This window comes from Indicator indicator, chromosome 17 (assembly GCF_027791375.1).
Source record: "Indicator indicator isolate 239-I01 chromosome 17, UM_Iind_1.1, whole genome shotgun sequence".
In the NCBI taxonomy this organism is placed as follows: Eukaryota; Metazoa; Chordata; class Aves; order Piciformes; family Indicatoridae; genus Indicator; species Indicator indicator.
Genome location: NC_072026.1, coordinates 16,488,673 through 16,511,319, shown reverse-complemented (window position 1 = coordinate 16,511,319; position 22,647 = coordinate 16,488,673). Strand labels below are relative to the sequence as shown.

General features: G+C 48.7%; 1 protein-coding gene across 1 annotated transcript; it reads right to left on the bottom strand.

Moving 5' to 3' along the window:
• Positions 1-4,104: 4,104 nt before the first annotated feature.
• On the bottom strand, positions 4,105-21,353 carry LOC128972672 (SLAIN motif-containing protein-like). Its single transcript, XM_054388760.1, has 8 exons — positions 20,662-21,353; positions 14,269-14,405; positions 12,625-12,774; positions 8,244-8,384; positions 6,551-6,865; positions 5,619-5,756; positions 5,191-5,491; positions 4,105-4,162 (listed from the first exon to the last, which is right to left on the bottom strand). The coding sequence occupies exons 1-8, from the start codon at positions 21,351-21,353 to the stop codon at positions 4,105-4,107; spliced, it is 1,932 nt and encodes a 643-aa protein (XP_054244735.1).
• Between the last annotated feature and the right edge of the window lie 1,294 nt (positions 21,354-22,647).

The following is a 22,647-nucleotide window of genomic DNA, read 5'->3' as shown; positions in this document are numbered from 1 at the left end:
GGGTTAGGTGCATGCTCTTCCGTGTGGCTTTGCACTTCCACCTCAGCGTGCAAGTGGAGAAGAGTTCTGCTGGCAGATGTCCTCCTGCCTTTGAGGTTGGTAGGGGAGGGTGGTTCAGAGGGGTTGAGCCAAGCTGACAGGGATGGGTGGAAGTGAATTTCCCCTTAGTCCAAGTGTTGGAGATCGAGGTCCTCTGCATGTCTGGCCTCACATGGTTCTGTAGCACACCAAGGTGTTGAGGCTGCAAGTGGAACAATGCTGGTAGTAAGGAGGAGAACAGCAGGGCTTAGTGCACTGTAAGAGGAAGGTGCTGCTCCTGTAGGAGACTTCTCTCTTCCTGGAGGTCCTCCTGGAGGAGTTGGGTCACCTCAGGGTTTTGAAATGGCTGCTCTTCATCCCTCACTTTTTCCTCCTCTCCAACCCCCTCAATTCATGGCTCAGTGGAATCAGTAAATGAGATGGTTGTGTAGGGGCAAGGTTGCAGTGATGAATCTACTTTCTCACCTGTTCTTTCTCCTCCTCCTTCTCTTCTTCTGAGGGTGGACTAAAACGGATACTAATGATCTCACTTGCTAAGGTGACATTGGGGGCCAATCTGTGTGTCTGGCTTGAGGAGGTGTCAGGGATCTGCTGCTTGTGCTGCTCTGAAGGTGGGTGTGGAAAATGAGAGAAGGGGCAGAAGGTTGGAGTTGGTGGATGATCATCTTACAGGCTGAAGAAAGGCTCCAGCAGAGCGGGGAGCAAGACAGTAAAACCAAACCCGAGGCTAATAACCAAATGTGGGAGCAGGGATGGTGGTGAGGTGCTGCTGGCAGAGGACAGGTCCTGCTTTGCCTGCTGCTGGAGGCTGTGGACTCCATTTCTGTCCCAGGTCTCTCCTGGCTGTGATCATCCTGTACCTCACAGGTTTCTTTCCAAGAGAAGAAATAGAAGCTGAAATCTCACCAAGCATCAGATGGTCCACAAAGGAAGCTGCATCTTGGTGGCCCAGGGAGGTGGCTTCTAACAGTGGGTAGAAGCTGTTGAGGAGAAGCTCAGTGTGGTGACTGACCTCTAACGTGTGGTTGTTACCAGCACAAGCAGGACAAAGACATGAGACTGCTGCTCCCTCACATAGGTTACACCATCCTTGGAGCTCAGCAGAGGGTGCTGGATCAGGTTTCTAAGAGAACTCTTACCTGCTCAGTGGAGTTGTCTTGTTTAACTAAGGGCGGTCAGATTGTGCTAGCCAGCAAGTGGGGGTGGTTCTGGTGGGTGTGGTGGGCACCAGCCTCTGTTTCTCTCTGTGTTCAGTGAATGTAAAGCTCAGAACAAGATCTCCTCCCACTGAGCTCCTGCAGCCCCCCAAGCCCAGGGTAGGGTGGTGCATGTTTTAGGGATTGCTGATGTTCCTGTGGTCCTTCCTGTCATCTGTTGTCTTCTGTACAAAGAACTTTTTAAAGACAAGGCTTCCTTTCCTTTTGAAGGACACTCTGAGGCAGTGGTGTACAAAGATTTGATTTCAATAAAATGATTGTACAGAGCCTGAGTTGCTGCTGGGGCTTGGAGAGGTGGGGCTGGCATGAGGGAGGGAAGAGCCGGGGGGGTGTTGGGAAGCAGTGGCATGAGATGAGCCAATGTGTGCCCAGGTGGCCAAGGTCACCAGCATCTTAGCCTGGCTCAGCAATGGTGTGGCCAGCAGGGATTGTCCCAGCCCTTAACCCACAGCTGCCAGGTCACCTCTAACCATGTCCCTCAGCACCGTATCTCTACTGCTTTGAAACCCCTCCAGAGCTGGGGACTCCACCACTGCCCTAGGCAGCCTGTGCCTAGCCTTGACAAATCTCAGGGAGAAGTTGTTCCTCATGTCCAAACTAAACCTCCTTTGGAGCAGCTTGAGGCTGTTTCCTTCAGTCCTATCACACCACCCCCCATCGAGCTCGAACTTCCTTTCATGGAGTTGTAGAGAGCCAGAAGGTCTCCCCTTAGCCTCCCCTTCTCCAAGCTGAACACTTCCATGTCTCTCAGCTGCTCCTCACCAGACCTGGTCTCTAGACTCTTTAACAGCTTCTTTGCCCTTCTCTGGACCTGTTCCTGTCCCTCTTGGAGAGTAAGTGGCCCAAAAACCAAACCCAATTTTCAAGCTGTGCCCTCACCAGCACCCAGTCCAGGGGGACAATTCCTGCCGTGGCCCTGCTGGCCACATTTGTGACAGACCATGGTCAGTCGTGTGCTGGCATCACCGCTAGGTGGCGTGACTGAGCAGAAACAGGTAAACTGATTCACAGAATGGTACGGCTGGAAGGGACCAGTTCCAACCCCTCTGCCATAGGCAGGGACACCTCCCACCAGCCCAGGCTGCTCAAAGCCTCATCCAACCTGGCCTTGAACACCTCCAGGGAGGGGGCATCCACAGCCTCCAGTGTGTCCCCACCCTCAGTGTAGACAGCTGATCTAAAACAGTAACTTATGACCACTTGGTCCTTTTTTATCACCTTCCTAATGCTACCTTCTCTGCTGTGGAGCATCCTGCAGTGTCCTACCTGCAGGTGTTTCCTTATAGTCTTCAGGGTGCTTTCCTTGGGAAGCCATGGCCTGAGTGCTGTGAATTCACTTTATCCCACCTCATTCCCATCACCAAGCTGATTAGAGGTAAAATATAAAGGGATTCAAAGACAGAATCCAAGGGGATTCATGGCAAAATCCGTACCTGCACCATAAGAACCTTCCTCTGGAGCCCTGCAGTGCTGAAGATGATCTCAGTGGGGGTGGCCCTGTTGTGAGAAGCTTGGTTGCTGGCCCAGAAAAACAGTTTGAATAAAACAGAGTTCAGCACCATAACATTTTATTAATCTACACTATCAAAATCACAGGGGTGGCAGGGAGGACATCACTGTCAGTGCATCAGTCCCCTCCTGAGCTCAGAGCATCCAGCACTGGGGTCGAGGAGAAGGTTGCTGGAAGCCTTCAGAGCCCAAGAGAGTAGAAAAATTTTCTACAAAAAAACAAACAAACAAAACCCAAACAAACCAAGGGGTGGCAGTTGAGGGCTGGGCTGGAAGAGGTGGAAGGGAAACACTTCAAGGCCCATCAGTCAGGGGAGGGGAGTACTTAAAAGGTTTCCTTGAAGTGGTGTTGGAAGTTCCTCACCTGAAGGATGCAGATGCTGCCAAAGAGCAGCTTTTCTACTCTACCCCACCCCTGGCCACCCCCAGGCCCACACAAATATTGTGTACTGCTCCTTCCCACACCACAGCTTCAGGTGCACCACAGAGAGAAAATCCAGCTCCTAGGACAGACAATAAAAAGTGGCAGAAAGGAGATTCTGTACAGGAGTTAAAAAAAAACCCAAACAACAAACCCAAACCGGTCGAGTTTCAGACAAAGATTAAGAATAAAAAGTCACCTTCTACCATCTAGCCCTTCTTCTGGTCTCCTCAGGCTGCAGGTGTGCCACACAACGTGGCCATGGCACCACGCTGCTGCCAGGCACAAAAACGAGAACCTGTAGCCTTCTCAGCATGGCTTTGGAACCTGGCACAAGGAGGAGAACCTGCAGCTTTCTCAGCATGGTTTTGGGACCTGGCACAAGGAGGAGAACCTGCAGCTTTCTCAGCATGGTTTTGGGACCTGGCACAAGGAGGAGAACCTGCAGCTTTCTCAGCATGGTTTTGGGACCAGGCACAAGGAGGAGAACCTGCAGCTTTGACAACCTGCAGCCATATAGGCATGGGTTTGGGACCTGGCACAAAGAAGAGAACCTGCAGCCTTCTCAGTGTGGTTTTGGGAGCCGGCACAAGGGGAACCTGCAGCCTTCTCAGCGTGGTTTGGGACCAACCTTGTGAAGGGCTGCAAGCAGAGGTTTGTGTAGAGTAAGGCTATTTCCAGTCTCCATGTGAAGACCTGTATCTCAGTAAGGTTCTGAGTGGTGGAAGCACAGGTGCCTGTTCCACCACGGTGAGGTTGGGCTCTTGGCAGACGAGCAGAAGGTGGGGAGAGGTGGAGGTCAAGAGGAGAGGGACTATGTACATTGGTCTGTGGTGTGATGGGGTCCGGAGTTTACGTCTCAGCTAATGTTCCTGTGCCCAGCCAGCTGGGTCCTGCTTCACGGCGGGGTTTGGGGTGTCAGTAGCACCCTTCCTTCCAGGAGTCATCCTCAGTGGGCTGAGCTGACTGAAGAAACCTGGGGTGGGGGATAAAAGACTGGTCACCAAGAGCTACAAGCCCCAGTAATAGGTTGGTGTGAACAGGAGTATTAGATGACATGAGGGCTTCTGCAACATTGAACTTTGGGCGATGTCACAGAATCAGAGAAAGATTTTGGTTGGAAAAGACCTCTAGAGATCATCCTGTCCAACCATTCTCAGCCCCAAGGCTGGGGCTAAACCATGTCCCTCAGCACCACAGCTCTGCCTCTTTGAAACACCTCCAGGGATAGAGATTAGAGACTCAGTCACCTCCCTCAGGAGCCTGTTCCAGCATTTGAGAACCCTTTCTTAAAGAAGCTTCTTCTAATGTCCAACCTAAACCTTCCCTGTCACAACGTGAGGTCTTTTCCTCTTGTCCTGTTACTTGTTTCTTGGGAGAAGAGACCAACCCCACCTGGCTCCAACCTCCTTTCAGGGAGTTGTAGAGAGCCAGAAGGTGTCCCCTGGGCCTTCTTTTCTCCAGGCTAAGCCCCCTCAGCTGCTCCTCACCAGACCTCCAGACCCTTCACCAACTTTGTTGCCCTCCTCTTGGCAGTTTGGTGGTGAATTCACCACAACTAAAAGCAGAGCAGGTGCCTCAAGACAATGGGATCAAGTGGATCTAGTTGAAGATCAGAGAATCCCACACTGGATTGGGTTGAAGGGACCTTTAAAGCTCATCTAGTCCAGCCCCTCTGCAGTCTGCAGGGACATCTGCAACTAGAGCAGGTTGCTCAGAGCCCAAAACAATCTGACCTGCAATGGTTCCACCTCCAACCTGTTCCAGTGTTCCAGCACCCTCATAGTAAAGAACTTCATCCTAATGTCCAGGTGAGGTGGACTAGATGAGCTTTAAAGGTCCATACCTTCCAGCCTAAAGCATTCTGTGGTTCTATCTCAAGTCAATCAGTCCATCTGACCCAACTCCAGACCCCATCACACTTCAAAACAGGGGATGGGCATCACAAATCTCTGCAATAAAAGCAGGCATGGAGGTCTGTGGAACTTAAAGGCTCAGCCTCACCTTCTGGAGGGTGGTGTTGGCTTGCTCCTGGGCACTGCCACTCCTCCCACAGATGCACGAGCTTTCACAGGGGGGTTTTTTGCCCCAGTACCCATGGTGGTGCTCCTGGAGGTGCTGGTGCTGAGGGAAGCTGCCTGTGCTTTGCGAACTCCAGTGGCAGGACTGGTGTAGCTGCAGGCCTTCACTGGTTGCCGTGGTGTCAGCAGAGAGTTTGGGCATGACCCTGCCTTCATGGCTTGGCGCACCGTCAACGGAGGCTGCCCAGCACTGGAGGAATACCTGAGCTTACTGGGAGCCAGACCTGGAGATGGGGAAGACAAAACCACCACCCAGTTGGCAACACTTCATGATATGGGATGGTCAAGGGCTGGGGCTTTGGCAGGTGGGTTAACCAGCCCAAGGGTGGGTGCTGAAGACCTGGCACTGACCTGCTGAGCGCTGCTGGGTTTTTGGAATTCGGCTGTTGGGCACCTGCAGGTCAGACTCCAAGCTGCGACTGCTCCGGACGGACTCCAAGGCTCGAAGGCTGGTCCTGGCCAGGTTGGGCATGCTGTGGCGCATCTCCTCTGCAACCAAGAGCAACCTCTGCTTGATGGTGCTGGTAGCACAGCATGATGGAACCATGGGATTCTTTGGGTTGGAAAAGGCCTCAGATTCATAGAATGGTTTGGGTGTGAAGGGATCTTTCAGATCATCTAGTCCCAATACCCCCACCAGAAGCAGGGACATCTTCCACTAGAGCAGGTTGCTCAAGACCTCATCCAACCTGGCCTTGAACATCTCCAGGGAGGGGGCATCACAACCTCCCTGGATAACCTGTTCCTGTGTCTCACCACCGTTACTGTCCAACCATGAACCCAGCACTACTAAGTCACCACTAAGCCATGAACAGTGAAGGGTTGGGGGAAAGAGGATGGAGCCAGACTCTTCCCAGTGGAGCCCAGTGACAGGACAACAGGTAATGGGTAGAAATTTGAACATAAGTTCCATTTAAATGTGAGGAAGAACTTCTTTAAAGGTGATGGAGCACCGGAACAGGCTGCCCAGAGAGTTTGTGGAGTTTCCATCTCTGGAGACTTTCAAGGCCCATCTGGATGTGTTCCTGTGTGACCTGCCCTAGATGATCCTGCTTGGGCAGGGAGTTGGACTCTATGATCTTCAGAGGTCCCTTCCAACCTCTAACATTCTGTGACTCTGCGGTCTAGCGGGAGGTGTGCCTGCCCACGGCAGAGGGGTTGGAATCAGCTGATCTTTAACTTCTCCCCCTTCCAACTCAAACCATTTTCTGATATGAAAAAACCTTTCCACTGGTTGCTACCAAAGCCCCCAGGGAGCTCACCAAGGCCCCCCCGAAGCTCACCTTCGCTGTTGGCGTACTTGAGGCGGTCCTGCATGGGGCTCTGGAGGGATCTCCTGGGGGGTCGGATGCGGGATGAGGATGACCTGCCGTAGTCTGTGGTGGAGGAAGGGGACTGGCAGCGGGGAGAGCTGAGCGGGGACGGCGAGTAGCGGTGGGCACTGCGGTAGGACAGGGAGCAGTCGTCATCCTCATCCTCCAGGCTGTAGGTGTCAAACTCCTGGTCACTGTAGGTGCCCCTGCGCAGGGAGTGCAGGGAGGCACTGGAGCTGCGCCGCGAGACCGACGCAGAGCTGGAGGCACAATCCTGGCGCAGGCCTGGAGAAGACAACACAGGTCAAGGTCACCATGCTTCAAAGTCAATTCCTTACCCAGCTGCAGCACAGCTAGAAGAGAAGTTGCTGGTTCAATTTATCTTCTCATCATAGAGTAGCTGGATTGACCTCAGAGATACCTACTTCAACCTCCCTACCATGGGCAGGGACGCCTCTCAACCAGACTTGGTTGCTCAAGGCCTCATCCAACCTAGCCTTGAGAACCTCCAGGGAGGGGGCATCCACAACCTCTCTGGACAAATCATCAATGGTTCATTTCACCTTGGAAGGAGAATCAAGGTAATGACTCTGCTGGAGACACAGCACATAAAATCTCTAAACTGGAGCAGTGTCACCCACAGCAATCCTCTTTAGAGCAAACAGTTCCTTAAGTCACACACGCAAGTGCAGTAATTGTGGTGAATGGTTTGGGAGAAAGTTCATCCAGTCCAAGCCCCCTGCAGCCAGCAGGGACATCTGCAACTAGAGCAGGTTGCTCAGAGCCACAACCAACCTGCCCTGCAATGGTGCCAGGGATGGGGCATCTACCGCCTCTCCGGCAACCTAGGCCTCAGTGTCAAACATTTTTCCCTTCTTTCCAGTCTGAATCTCCCTCTTTTAGCTTAAACCATCACTTCTTGTCCTGTCACAACAGGCCCTGCTCAAACATCTGTCCCCAGCTTTCTGCTTGGCCCCTTGAAGTCCTGAAAGGCCACCTGAAGATCTTCCTGGAGCCTTCTCTTCTCCAGGCTGAACAAGCCCAATTCTCTCAGCCTGGCCTCACAGCAGAGGGCTTCCAGCTCTCCTACCATTGCTGTGGCCATGCTCCAACAGATCCATGTCCTTTCTGTTGCAGTTTCATGCCCCAACGCTTCATAGTACATTGGAAACCAACTATGGTCTGGCAGAGAGGTGGTCAATATCTAAAGGGTGGGGGCAAGAGGATGGGGCCAGACTCTTCTCAGTGGTGCCCAGTGACAGGACAAGGGGCAGTGGGGGCTCAAACTGACACCCACGAGGTTCCACCTGAGCAGGAGGAGAAACTTAATCAGAGTGAGGGTGCTGGAGCCCTGGAGCAGGCTGCCCAGAGAGGTTACGGAGAGATTCCAAACCCAGCTGGTGCCTGTGATCCTGGGCAAGCTGCTGTGGGTGCCCCTGCTTTAGCAGAGGGTTGGACTGGATGATCACCAGAGGTCTCAACATTTCACAAAGACTATCCTCTGGTCTCAAGGTGACACCTTGAGAAGGTTATACACTGACTTTGGTCTGTAAGTTTCTAAGCTGCAAATCACAAACATTAAGTTCTTTCTTTGTGGGGAGAGGGAAAAGGAAGAAGAGGTGGAATCCACCCCACTCCTGTCACACAAAAGGAAGGCACATACTTTCTTCCTGAAGACGTGCCATAACCTGGACATCTGTCAGGTCCTGCAACTTGTAGCCCATAGAGATGGAGTCATCAGATGTGCTCAGCTCACTGTCCACTGATGACTGGGAGCTCAGTGCTGAATGCATGCTCAGGTAACCTTAAAGAGGAAAAAGAAAGAGAACCTTCAGACTACGACATGCAAACCAGGAGTGATCACAGAGCATTTATTCCCCAAATCACTGCAGCTGAGCTATGGTTGCTAGAAGTAATTAAGAAGTTAGCCACAACTGGAGAACACAACCCCCAGTGTGTTCTCAAGTCTGTTTGGAGGTTCTCCTCCAAACCTGCAGCTTCCAGGAGGTAAATTGTCCAGGGAAAATAAATGATGGATTTCTGTCCAGGAGATACAAAGGGTTGCTGGGTCATTGTCTCCAGCAGGATGAATTCTGCCTTGAACGAGGGACAGAGAGAGATTTTCATGGATCTAGATTTTAAGCAGAGAAGTCACACATAGTGCCTGGCAGGGTGTTGGTGAGGACTAAGAGGATCCAAATGGCTTTCAGAGCACAGAAATCAGTTGTGCAATCTGCTGTGCAAAGCAGAGTGGACACTTCACTGCCTCCTCCCTTTCCCTGAGGTTTAACCTTTTGCTTTTTCCCCTTTCTCATCATAAACCTTGTGACTGTGCTAGCTTATCTCCATCTGTGGATGGCCAGCAGACATAGGCAGTGATAAGAGCAGCTTCCTACCATGAGTTTTGGCTCGAGGTGTGATCTTTGAGGAGATCTCAAAGGATGGAGGAGCACTGAGCATCCTCCATCTTCTTTCCCTGTTTTATAACTGTCTTACTGCTTTGTATTAAAAATAACCCAAACCCAAAAATAAACCCCACCCCACATCACTAGAAACGTTTGGAGGGGGAAGTCAGACAAAGAAATTTTGAGGGGCACAGAAGGGTTAGTGAAGGTAAAACCTCTCCATGGCCACATGTTTATGTTCCGAACTACCATAAGATGCTCCTGGCAGAACTAACCCTCAAAAAGGTAAGAACATTTAACTTGCAGAGCTATTTTAGGAGACAGGATGTTGTTACATAAAAGCAATTCCAAGATAAGGACGAAATTAGTACTCTATAGATTTAGACTCATTAAAATTAATAATTAAATCCCATTATTTGACAGAAAATCAGCTAAATAATAGATATGGAAGAGCCTAACAGCATTGAACATCACTTTCAGCTGGAGCAGGCACCACAAATCCTGCTCAAGCAGGAATTTGAGCTCAGCACTGAAATGCTGAGCAGGCTGTGGCACAGCAGCCACCAAAGCAGGACTTTATCATCCAGCAGTGGGGTGTGCAACTCAGGCAGCTTGGCCTCCTGTGCTCCTAAAACTCCTGAAGACAGAACACCTACCAAATAACTCTCATCAATGACACTAGAAATACTTTATCTTCAGCTTAACACCTAAACCCCTTTGCTGAGGAACCTTTTCCAATCATGGTTCACTCCAGTCAGGCAGGAACAAGCAGCAGCTTCCCAATCCTGCTTCTTTACCTTGTTCTGAAGAGTAGAAACTGCTGACACAGAAAACACAAGTTTGGAGTCCAAGAGTAAAAGACATTTCTTAGTTGGACATTGAGCAAGCTGCTTTGTACCATCAAAACTCAAATTCCTCATTTCGAGAGGCGTGAAGCCTTTCCAGCTTCAAGATAGTGCCACAACAGGGGGACAGAAGTGTGACTGTAGTATGAGGAGGGTGTCCTTGTCACTCCAAGTCAAAACCTCCAGTATTAACCACATGGCTGTAAACATCAGCCTGTTTCTTTCCTTCTGGTGGCAGGAGAAGACCTGGTGAGCAATCCAAGCCAAGGTGAAGTGCAGGGATTGCACGCCTGGGATGCAGCATAATGAATAAACAACGACTTCCTCCTGTAATTAACACACTTAATGCTAAAAGCTGGATTTTTGGTGCAAATTAACACCTTCAATACTAAAACATAGAGTTTTGATGCAGTTGTATCCCAAAGACAGCTTCTTTAAAAGCAAAATTCCCCTTGTGTGTGTTGACTTTGGTTCTGAGGATTTGAATTGCAGGGTTAGTTAAAACAGCCAAGGAAGGGACAAAAGCCATCCCCAACATTCACATTCTTTCATCAGTTAAAAACTGGTGGCTCAGCACTGCAAGACCAGCTGCTGATGGTTTTCATTAGAGAAACTTCAAACCAGGCCACAGTTGGGGGTTGTAAGAAGCTTTTCTGTTTAGTTTTGAAGGGAAGTCACTGTTGGGGGAAGCTCCATTTTCCTCAGAAATAAAATCAAATTTGAGTCATTCAAGCTGATGTTGAACTTTAAACTCCTGTTAGCATTTACACAACTGTCCTGCTCTGAGCTGGAGCAGAGCTGAATCTGGTCAGGATGTGACTTCTCAGCTCAGGCTCTGCTCAGTGAGGCACTTTCTGAAGTTCAGGGCAGGTTTGCACAGCCAGGGGCTGCTTCTAGCAGGGAGAACCTGATGGGGAGAGCTCCTGACAAGGGCTGGGCTGCAGAAAGGCTCTGCCTTGGCCTTGCTCCTGGGCACACCAAGGGCACTGCCACATCTTGTGCCCCACACTGGGGGGCAGGAAGGCAGAGGTGGCACCTGTGGGGAGGAGAAGACTAGACAGGTGACCCTCTGCTGCCCAACAAGGGATTGCATCCCATGGGGGACACCTTCAGGAGACAGCTGAGGGATCACCAGGGCTAAGCCTCTTCTTCCCTAGCCAGTGTCCCAGGAGGACTTTGCCCCTTCTGCTTTCCATCCAGATCCCTGCGTTCCTGAATCCAGTTCCAGAATCCAGCTCCTGAATCTGTTCTCATCTGCTGCTGAGTCCAGTCTGGGACTTGCCCAGTGCATGCCCCCAGCATCAGTGGTGCCAATGGTGACATCATTGCCATCAGGGGTTGGGTTTCACATTGGTTTGTGTCTGTCTCTGTTTCATGGGATTATTCTTCTTTCCATCTCAGCTGGTTTAGTTTTTTTTTCCCCATCCCATCAGTCTCTCTCCTTTCATCCCTTTGGGAAGCAGAGGGGTTCAGGGGGAACATCTGACACTGATCTGGTGGCCAGCTCAGCCCTGAACCTTGACACCAGCAAAAATCACCCTTTGCTTGCAAAACACAACTGTTAATTTCTATTTACAGCAGCTACCTGCAGCTGGGAAAACAACCACAGGCAAACTTTTTTTTTTTTTTTAATTAAAAACAGGAAAAAAGTTAATTCAATATCAAGTTTCAAGCCAGAAGCTGTTAATCATGCTTTGTGTTTCCAAACGTGCAGATTAGGATGCAGCAACTTCCACAAACCCCAAACAAATCAAGATCCTTGGAAGAAGCCAAGAGGCAAAGAGTTTGTGCTGGGAAACTGAATGTGAAGTGAAGTGCAGTGATGACATAGGAAGCTCCTGGAAGAGCAACAGGGACACTTTCACTGCAGCTTAGACATGAGAGCAAACTTGAGGCCATCATCATCCTACCTACATACAGAGCTTTTCAGCAAGAATTGTGTGTAAATTGCTTCTAAGGTAGGAGATTTTACTCCAGATACCAGGAGGTCTGAGGGAAAACCCTTGTGGTGTTGTGTGTAGCTGCCCACTTTGCCCATCAGAAGCTTATCTGGGAGGCTACAGATTTTACCTTCAAGGAGAAGGCTTGTTCCTGCTGCCTACAGTGATGTTTTCAAATAAAACCTCACAAGCTTTCCAACTAGCCAAAGAGAATCCATGTACCTTGATGAAGTTAACAGCTACACATGATAACATCAACTAAGAGCAGTATTTTCTTCACCCCAATGGCTGGTTTCTAGTTTAAGTCACTTAAAAATTAGTACAATTGATAAGAGGTATAAACCCAACCCCTTGAGATAACTACAGGGCATTTAGAATGCAAGGAGGTTTTCTCTCAGGTAACAGATGAAACCTGGGGCAATCAATGAGTAAATCAAAAGGAGAAAAGCCCATGGGTGGATTTGCATCTCTTGACAACTTTTCCTTGTGCCCATCAGAATCATAAAATGATGGAATGCTTTGGGTTGAAGGGGCCTTTAAAGGTCAAATGGTTGAAGATCAGAGAATCATGGAATGCTCTGGGTTGAAATGGAATTTTAAAGGTCAAATGGTTGAAGATCAGAGAATCATGAAACGGTTTGGGTTGAAAGAGAATTTGAAAGCTCATCTAGTCCAATCCCCCTGCTGTCAGCAGGGCCACCTGCAACTAGAGCAGGTTGCTCAGAGCTCCAAATAACCTGACTTGGAATGCTTTCAGGGATGGGGTTTCAACCACCTTCCTGGGCAGCCTCTTAGCCCTAACTCCTTGCATTTTAAAGCCCCCAGGTTTGCCCTGCTCTGCTGCCAGACCATACCTGAGCTGCCACAGGTTAGTAGTGCTTTGTTAGTCGATTTGAGATGGCCTGGAGAGTTTAGTGCATTGCTAGAGGAGCCTGGCTCTGTACTCAAGTTATGTGCGCTTGGAGAGGCCAGCGGGCTGCAATACAGGTTTTTCCATCTACTGGCTAGAAGGAAAAATACAAAAAAAGCCAGAAAGGTTATCAAATTATCCTTAAAAATAACCACAAAGAGCACAAGATAAAGCAAGGCAGCAGAACAAACAAGGTTGAACACGCTGGAACAAATGTACTTCAGCTAGCACATCTTGGTGGTGTCAGTTCTGAGATGTCAAAGCAGCACCTGTCCCCTTGCTGATTCAACCCCTTCAAATTGTGTTGTCACTTCTGAGGGATTCCAAGAATGGGTGCTGGGAAATGTGGCTCAAAGAAGCTACACCCTTCTGGAAGTTCCTATGCTGGCTTTCAAGGCTGAGTGGCTTCCTAAATACCTGTCACTCCTACACCCATCCTGACTGTGAAGAGCTCCACCGGACTTTATGTTCACATAGAGAATCATGGAACAGTTGGTGTCTTGGTGGCATTCTAGTTGCAGGAACAGGTCCAACAAACATAGAATCCCAGACTGGTTTGTGTTGAAGGGACCCTTAAACATCATCCAGTCCAACCCTCCCATAGTCATCAGGGACATTTGCAAATAGTTGCTCAGAGTCACAAACAACCTGACCTGCAATGGTTCCAGGGATGGGACATCTCCCACCTCTCTGGGCAGCCTGGGCCAGGGTCCCACCATCCTCAGGGTAAAACATTTCTTCCTTCTCTCCAATCTGAATCTCCGTCTTTTAGCTCAAACCATCACCCCTTGTGTCCTATCATAGCAGGCCCTGCTCAAAAGCCTGTCCTCAGCTTTCCTGTAGGTCCTTTTGAAGTCCTGAAAGGCCACCAGAAGGTCTCCCTGGAGCCTTCTCTTCTCTAGGCTGAACACGACCAACTCTCACAGCCTAGCCTCACAGGAGAGGGCGTCCACCCTTGGATCATTCCATGTATTATTTCACATTCAAAATGATGCAATCAAACCAGCATCAAACTACTGAAAGGAGAGCAAATTAAGCAATCCTTCTGAAGTACTTTTCAGCTCAGAGGCTCACACAGAAGTGGTGAAACAACCAAGAAGAAATCAGGCAGCAGCACTGAGTGCATTCATGCTGACATTGGAAATTACCAGCTACAACACTAAGGACATGACTTACTCAATGATCTGTGCATGAAGGGGCTGCTGAGCTGCCTTCTGAACCCTTCCAAGTAACAAAAACTATTAAAAAAAAAAACAAACTAAAAAAAAAAAAAAAGCCTCTGTGTCTTACAAAACCCAGAGAGCTGCGTTTGTTTTGCCTGTTCCTTGTGATTAGGAGCTTCACAGAATGATCTTACCTTCAGCAGTTGAGATAGCCCCAAGGTTAACCAAAAGCAGGGAGATTTTGTACCATAACAAACGTGCTTTGCACAAACAGGCACCAAAAGCACAATATCTGAAGGGTTATCTCTGGAGATATTCCTCACTACAGCCATCAAAAGCTCCACAATCCCTGGGTTTGAGAGTTTCTCAATCAAGGAGATAAAGCATGACTAGAAAAAAGGAGGAATGTCCATGGTTTTACATACCTTGATCCAGTCTGTTCAGAAGGGTCCTACAGGCTGCTTCTGTCTCAGGACTGGGATTATCCAGCACCTGTCGGCACCATTTTAAAGGTGAGTCTGGTTTGGGATCTATGACAGGTTTCCTTGGGGAGACGTAGAGCCTTGGAAGGGTTGAAAGGAGACAGGAAAAAAAAAAGAAAAAAAACAGCTCATTAACTTGAAACATCCAGCCACTGATTTCCACAACAGTAAGCAACAGAATCATAGAATTGTTTGGGTTGGAAAAGAGCTCTCTGAGATTGTGTAGTCCAGCCTTCAACCCAACACCATCATGCCCACTAAATCATGTCCTGGAGTGCCATGTCCAACTATTTTTGAACACTACCAGACATGGGGACTCCTCCACCTTCCTAGGCAACCTGTTCCAATGCCTGACCACTCTTGCATGAAGCAAATTATTCCACATATTCAACCTAAACCTCCCATAGCAGTTTCTTCTCGTTCTATCATCTGATACAAGGGAGAAGAGACCAACCCCCACCTGGCTCCAGCCTCCTTTCAGGAAGTTGCAGAGAGCTAGAAGGTCTCCCCTCAGCCTCCTTTTCTCCAGGCTGAATGACCCCAGGTGCCTCAGCTGCCCCTCTCTCCTCTGTTCTTCAGACCCTTCACCAGCTTTGCTGCCTTCCTCTGGACCTCCAGCACCTCAATGTTTTCCTTGGAGGGGCCCACAACTCACCCCAGGACTCAAGGGGTGGCCTCACCAGTGTCCAGTCCAGTGGGACAATCCCTGCTCTGGTCTTGCTGGCCACACCGTTGCTGACGCAGGCGAAGATGCTGGTGGCCTTCTTGGCTACGTGAGCACACTGCTGGCTCATGTTCAGCCAGCTGTCAACAAGCAGCCCCAGGTCTTTTCCTGCCAGGCAGCTTTCCAGCCATCACTGAATGTTCTCCTATCTGGAAGGCCCACCAGCATGTCTGGCTGCTCTCCTGCACAGGCAGCTGAGCATTACAACCACTCAGGTCCAATAAAGCAGAGAAAGCAAAGTGCTCTGACTCTCTCTGGATTTTACAGTTCATACCTAGAAAGGAGCAAGAAAACCACCCAATAAAAAAGAAGGCAGCAGCCTCCTCAGGGCAGGTCATGCTGTTCTTCACCTATTTTAGGTTAAGGGGAAAAATCCTACTCTGCTTCAGGAGGGATTTGTTCTACCCAGCTCTTTTCCATGCTTCTAATCATGTTTCTTCTACTCAGGATGGTCCCAGCTGAAAATGCTAATATTTGTGGGACTGCTGGAACCATTTCCACATGGAGCAGAGTGTCCAAGGTTGTTCACGTCCTCAGTAGTCTGCCAGAGGACCCTGATTTTCCAGCTGACAAGTCTGTTGGCAAAGAGATGGTCTCATAATTCCACAAAACTCAGAAGCTAAGTCCGTTTTGCAGAGCACTGATAAGCAACTGATTAAAAAAAAAAATAATAAAAAAAGGAGGAATTTTGGTTTGGTTTGACATTGTCAGGTTCAGTGTTTTCCTTTGCAAGTAGCTCTGGGGAAGAGTTCAGGATGACCATGAGCCAGCAATGTGTCCTCATGGCCAAAATGGCCAGTGGCATCCTGGGGTGCATCAAGAATGTGGCCAGCAGGTTGAGGGAGGTTCTCCTCTCCCTCTGCCCCAGTGAGGCCACAGAGCTGCTTTCCAGCAGGTCAATCCCTCACCTAAGAATAGCCTAATCCAGTAAAAAGGAAAAAGTACTGAAAAAGTTGAGGGCTTTTCACTTCTGCTTTCTTCCCCTCTCATCAGAACACTCCAAGGTTCAGAATGGGTTGGAGTTTGAATTAGTTCATCTTACATCCATGTTAAAATCCTCCCTTCCCAAGTCTGAGCAGGAAAAATAGCTGACCAACTATTGGAACAGGTTACCCACACAGTGTCCCCTCCCTGGAGGTGTTCAAGACCAGGCTGGATGAGGCCTTGAGCAACCTGGTCTTGTGGAAGATGTCCCTGCCCACTGCAGGGGGGTATTGGAACTGGATGATCTTGAAGCCCCCTTGCAACCCAAACCATTCTATGAACTGGCAGAGCACCAAAGGACCAGCAGGGGAACATCTGACAAAGCGCTGAACATAACTCACTGCAGGAGAACTATCAGCGGGAGGCAGAGAAAACCACAACCTAATTCCTATACACAGGGAGTGTCCAAGAAGGACAAACACTGAGGTGGACAAACAAGATAACATGATTTCAAGTGTATCTTGTTTGTTCCCTTCTGTACTGGCCTCCCTGCAAACAGCCCTGGGAGTGAACCACAGAGCAAACTGGCCACCAGTGAGGAGCAAACGGCCCTGAAGTTTAGCTGGGTTAACTTTTGGGCATAGTCTCAATCTGAGATTCTGCTGGAATTCTACTCTCCAGTAGCTCCCTGTTTCTGTTGAACTGGGAAGAACTGTCCAGAACTGGACACACGACTCCAGACGTTTTTCTTAAAAAAAAAAACAAACAAAAGCTTTGGCTCCCCAGTTCAGGTTGAGGAAGGTTCTCCTGCCCTTCTGCCCTAAGTGAGGCCACTACTGGGTGCAGTTCTGAGCTTCCCAGTTCAAGAGTGACCAGGAACCAGCAGAATCTCAAATTGAGACTATGCCCAAATATTTACTTTCTGAACGTTCTAACTGTCTAAAGAACTTCTAAGTTGTCACTTGCCATTGGGTGAAATGCTCAGAGCAAAACCTTCTCCAGTTAAACCTGCCTCACATACATCATGCTGAGATGTAGGACCAAAACTCAAGGTGAGGCTCCTTCAGGAACCCCAAAAGCTTTGGCAGATGTTTCCATACCTGTTGCCAGGCCCAGGTGCATTTTCCCAGTGCTTACTGGATTTAGCTAACCTGACAATTCAAACAAACATCAAAGAAAGACAATTCTCCCCATTTTTAAACAGAGCAGAGTGAGTTCAGCCGTTCACATCCCTTTGTTCAGAACAAAGCTCAGCTACATGTGTGTCAGTCAGGCTGTTGTGCCATTGGTGACAGTGGCTGGAAAAAGGTGACTTTTGATCCTTAGTATTATGGCCAGAAAAATACTTGTTTGTGTTGTCAGTCCATCAAATTGACTTAAACTAACCAACTTAACCAAGTTAAGCATGGTGCTGAATTTCACAGCACAGCAAAGTTGACTTGCAGTGGACTGGGCGTGAGGATATTGACACTTCTGAGGAGCCACTTGAGAAAGGGAACTCAAAAAGGAGTCAGGCACTAGAGGAAGACAGAGTTACAGCTCCTGCAGCACCTCCTGCTTCTTGGAGGCTCAGCCATTGCATCCCTGTTTGGAAAAACAAAACCCCAGCTCATGCCAGTCTGGCTGAAGCCAAGGGCAGCTGCACAGGAAGCTCTGCAAGTTTGAGCCAAATTAAAGCAGAAACTTCAAACCAGCAGAAACTGTGACTTTATCTGCACCTGCAGAGAACAGAAAAAACTCTATGCACTTTTCCTTGGTGCTTCTGTCCTCACCCTCCCCAGGCAGTGAACTTTGCTGTCACGACGTCAGTCTAAGTGCTAAAAATGCAAAGGCTAGGTTTAACCAGAGATTTCCATCCTACTGGAAAGTGGTGGGGCATAAGCACAACACCACAACAGAAAGGACATGGAGCAGTTGGAGTAGGGCCAAAGGAGACCACAACAATGGAGGGAGGGCTGGAAGCCCTCTGCTGTGAAGTCAGGCTGAGAGACTTGGGCTTGCTCAGCCTGGAGAAGAGAAAGCATCAGGGAGACCTTCTTGGGGCCTTTCAGGATGTCAAGGAGCCAAACAGAAAGCTGGGGACAGAATTTTAAGTCAGGCCTGTTATAATAGGACAAGGGATAATGGTTTAAGCTAAAAGAGGGAGATTCATACTGCAGAGAAGGGAGAAACATCTGACAGAGTGGTAAGAGCCTGGCCCAGGTTGCCCAGAGAGGTGGGAGATGCCCCATTGCAGGTCAGATTGTCTGGGGCTCTGAGCAACCTGCTCTAGTTGCAGATGTCCCTGCTGACTGCAGGAGGTTGGACTGGATGATGTTTAAGGGTCCCTTCAACCCAAACTAGTCTGGGATTCTGTTATTGGATCTTCTCCTACAACTAGAATGATACAAAGGGGCAGTGGGAACAAACTGGAACCCAGAAGGTTCCATCTGAACAGGAAGAGAAATTTCTTCGTTGTGAGAGTGCTGGGGCCCTGCAGCAGGATGCCCAGAGGGGTTGGAGGGGTTGGATTCTCTGAAGAGCTTCCAAACCCAGCTGACCATTGTGATCTTGGGGAAACTGCTGTGGGTGCCCCTGCTTTAGCAGAGGGGTTGGATTGGATGATCTCCAGAACTCCCTTCCAACCTCCACCATGCTGGGATTCTGTGAATGAAGGAATACCTGCCTGGACAGCAGGTGAGATGTGCCCATGTAGAGGATTTAGGGTAGTGAGCAATAACCCCAGGCTGGCACTTCTCCGGTGCACACAGAAGTGCAGATGTACACAGCACATCCATCTACTGTACATCCATTATTCATTCTTCACTTCCAGTTTAGCTGAAGAACTCCAGAACCAGAAGCCAACGACAAAAACATCTTGTTTTACAAGTTTTGTTTGATAAAAGGAAAACAAAACCGATGAGGCAACACAGCATGATCAAAGGTAATTGCTGTTAACACAACTTGCACAACATCTCCCCACTGTTATACAAGCTTCTCAAGGTGCTTCTTTTTAGCTTGGTTTAATTTTGAAAGGACAAAGTTGCTTTAAGGAATAACAGAAGTGAACTTTAAGATCATGCATCCCAACCTATAGCCCAGCACTGCCAGGTCACCACTAAACCATGTCCTTCAGCACCACAACTCCATGACTTTGAAACCCCTTCCAGGGATGGGAACTCCACTACTGCTCTGGGCAGCCTGGGCCAGAGCCTTGACAACCCTTTAGAAGAAATTGTTCCTCATGTCCAACCTAAACCTCCCCTTGCAACAACTTGAGTCTCCTTTAAGTGCTGAAAGGCCACCAGAAGGTCTCCTTGAAGCCTTCTCTTCTGCACACTGAACAACCTCAACTCTCTCAGCCTGGGTTCAGAGCAGAGAGCTTCCAGCCCTCCCATCACTGCTGTGACCTCCTCTGGCCCTGCTCCAACAGGACCCTGTCTCTGCTGTGCTGAGGACTCCACAGCTGGCCCCAGCACTGCAAGTGGAGTCACAGCAGAGTAGAGCAGAGAGGCAGAATCCCCTCCCTCAACCTGTTGTCCACACTGCTGGGGATCAGCCCAGGACAGGGGTGGTTTGGGGCCACACTAAATAAAACATATTCCCTTATCTATTTATGGTTTTGTTACTTTTTTAATTCATGCAATCTGCTCTAAATTCTGTTTAGCTAGGCTGAAGAGCTTCAATGATCAAGTTAGAACCAGTATTAGGGTTTAAAGAAAGCTTGCAAAAGCTTGCAAAGAGAATAATCATGTTTGAACTTAGACCCAAGATGACATTGTTACTCCTGGAGGTGTTCAAGATCAGTTTGTGGCAAACTGGTCTAGTGGAAAGTGTACCCCGCCCACAGCAGGGGGATTGGAACTAGATGATTTTGAAGGTCCCTTCCAACCCAAACCATTCCATTGCTATCTGATCACATTTCTAGGCTCCACTCCTCTAACAGAAGTTTACCTTCACTTATGACAGCTGATGAATTTTGGGTGTTTTAAGATTTTTTTTTTTTATTCAGCCACCACCCTGCATCTCTGCCAGGTTGATCTCCAGCTGCTCCAGCTTGAAACAACTGGCTATTCAAACAAAAAGCCTGAAAATAAACAATTTCAGGTAAAAAAAAAAATCTCAGGTCCCAGCTATGGCACAAGCTGGAATTAGCCTCCAGCTTTAATTAGCTGTGTAAGGGTAAGTTTAATTAGGCTGCTGATGTATAAAACAAGTTCTAAACAGGGCTGCAGGTAGAGTGGAGTCCTCCAAGGTAGGGTCAGTGAAGGGTTACATCTTTGATCTGTTTTAGTTTGTGTCTCTAAACAAAAGAAACCAGTTAATTGCAAAGAAAAAACACTGAGGGAAGTGGAAATGGCTTTTACCCACAAATTCCTGAGGGTCTAACATCTCAGTATGTGTTTTACAGAGTCCTTATTTAAATCCAGGCTTTGCCAGCGGTGTACAAAGCTTAAACACTCCCCAATTCCTTCACCTGCCTGTGTTAAACATCAATAAACAGGGAAAGGAAGTTTTTGGTGCTTGCTACAGCAGCATCAGAAAGAAAAAAAGAGAAGCCTTAGAATTAAGCTGCAGTCTTGCTGCTAAAAACCAAATGCACTGCATGGAAATCACTTTATACCCTTAAATATTGCCCAGCTAACCACAGAACCTCCCCAAGGCAGCAGGGCAAGCCCTGTAAATCACTAAAGTTTGGAGGTACATACCAGCTGTCGTCTTCTTCATGGCAGCTTTCAAGTTCTAGCACCTTCACCTCATCCAGCTCTGCACGACTGGAAAGCCCTTCCCCATCTCCACATTTCTCACTGGGCTTTTGTTCAGTTATATGAGCCAAGGGATCCACACCTGCAGTGCCCAAGCTGCCCAGCAGCTCTGGGCCATTACTTGTATCCACATGTGAGGAATATTTGATGTTCTCATCCACCTTGCACAGGGTGGGAGGCAATTCCTGGGTGGCACTGGTGTGTTGGGTTGGGGCATCCATGTCTCTTTTTAGGCAGTTGTTTTCTCCATCCTCCTTCCTCATCTTGCTCAACTGGCTGTGCAGATCTGCCATGATCTGCAGCTCTCGTTTCTCTGTGATGGTATTGATGCTGTTATTAATTTCCATCCCATTCAGACCAGTGTCATGGTTATCCACACCAGTATGGATCTCCCCCTGCACATCTGTTCCGAGCACATTCCTGCTACCCTTGGTTCTTGGGTGCTGGTTCTCTATTTCCAACCTCCTCACAAGCTCCCGCAGCTTCCGCACCTCCTCCAGCTCCGGCGTGACCTCCCCAGCTGCCGGTTCGGTCTCAGGGCCCATGGCAGAATCCTCTGTGGAGTCTCGTCCTAAATCAGGCTCCAGAACATGATCCTGTTGGATGACCGGAGCGTTTCCAGGCACCACCATCATCCAGAACACAACAGTTTCTCTGCAAGGCATGAAGAACAGATCAAGGCTCCACAAAGATCACAGAGTCCCTCCCTGGAGGTGCTCAAGGCCAGGCTGATGAAGCTTTGAGCAACCTGGGCTAGTGGGAGGTGTCCCTGTCCATGGAAGGGGGTTGGAACTAGATGATCTTTAAGGTCCCTTACAACCAAACCATTCTGTGAGTCTATGAACTGTTTTAGCCCCAATTTTTGAGGGTGTTTTCTAGGCTCTTCGACTTGTTCCCCTTTTGTTGTCTCTAAGAGGGCCAAGTTTGTCTTTCCATGTGTCAAGAGTTTTCCTCAGCTGTCCAGCAGAAAAGGCACAGAATCACGGAATTGTTTGGGTTGGAAAAGACCTCTAAGATTTGGTTAGACACTGGAACAGGTTGCCCAGGGAGGCTGTGAATGCTCCCTCCCTGGAGGTGTTCAAGGTCAGGTTGGATGAGGCCTTGAGCAACCTTGGTCTTAGTAGGAAGTGTCCCTGTCCATGGCAGTGGAGGCTGGAACCAAACGATCTTAAAGGTCCCTTCCTATCCAAACCATTCTTTGATTCTATGATAATCTCAGATGAAAGACCTTTGGATGCAACCCTGCAAGCTGTAATAGTATATGGAGACACAGAATGACAGGGGTTGGAAGGCACCTCTGGAGATTCATAAAATGGTTTGGAAGGGACCTTGAAGAACATCTAGTCCAACCCCCTCCTGCCAAAGCAGGGCAAACTGGAAACACCAAAATCTCTGCCTTTCCTAAGCAAAATGTAATGCCACTGGGTAGCTGAATTTCATCCAAATCTATTGAAAAAGAGCTTGAATGAGTACAAAACATTTCAACAAACCCAACTTGCTGTTTTAAGCAGCTAGAATGTGGAACTGTTATGCTCCAAATGCAACTGTATGAAAGGAAGGGGATTTCAGCACCCACAATAGTTCAGTTTCCATCTGTTTACAAACAAAATCCAGGAGAAAAGCACTGCCTGAGCAAAGTCAGGAAGCATCATTAGCAAGGTGCTGACGTCAAGGTAGTGACAACACCATGAGAATGGTGAAAACATCCTTTGTTCATTCCCAGGTTTACCCTGGAAAACCAGAAAACAACTTGAAAACAATTTGGCATGGATTAGCAGCAAACACTGAGTACAGGGAGTGTGGGACAGGAAAATAAGCACAACTAATGTCCTCACTGGGATATCTGAAGCTTCTGAAGCTCTCTGATCCCAGCATCCCAGAGTGGCAGTTAGAAGGGACCCCTGGAGATCATCCAGTCCAACCCCCCCT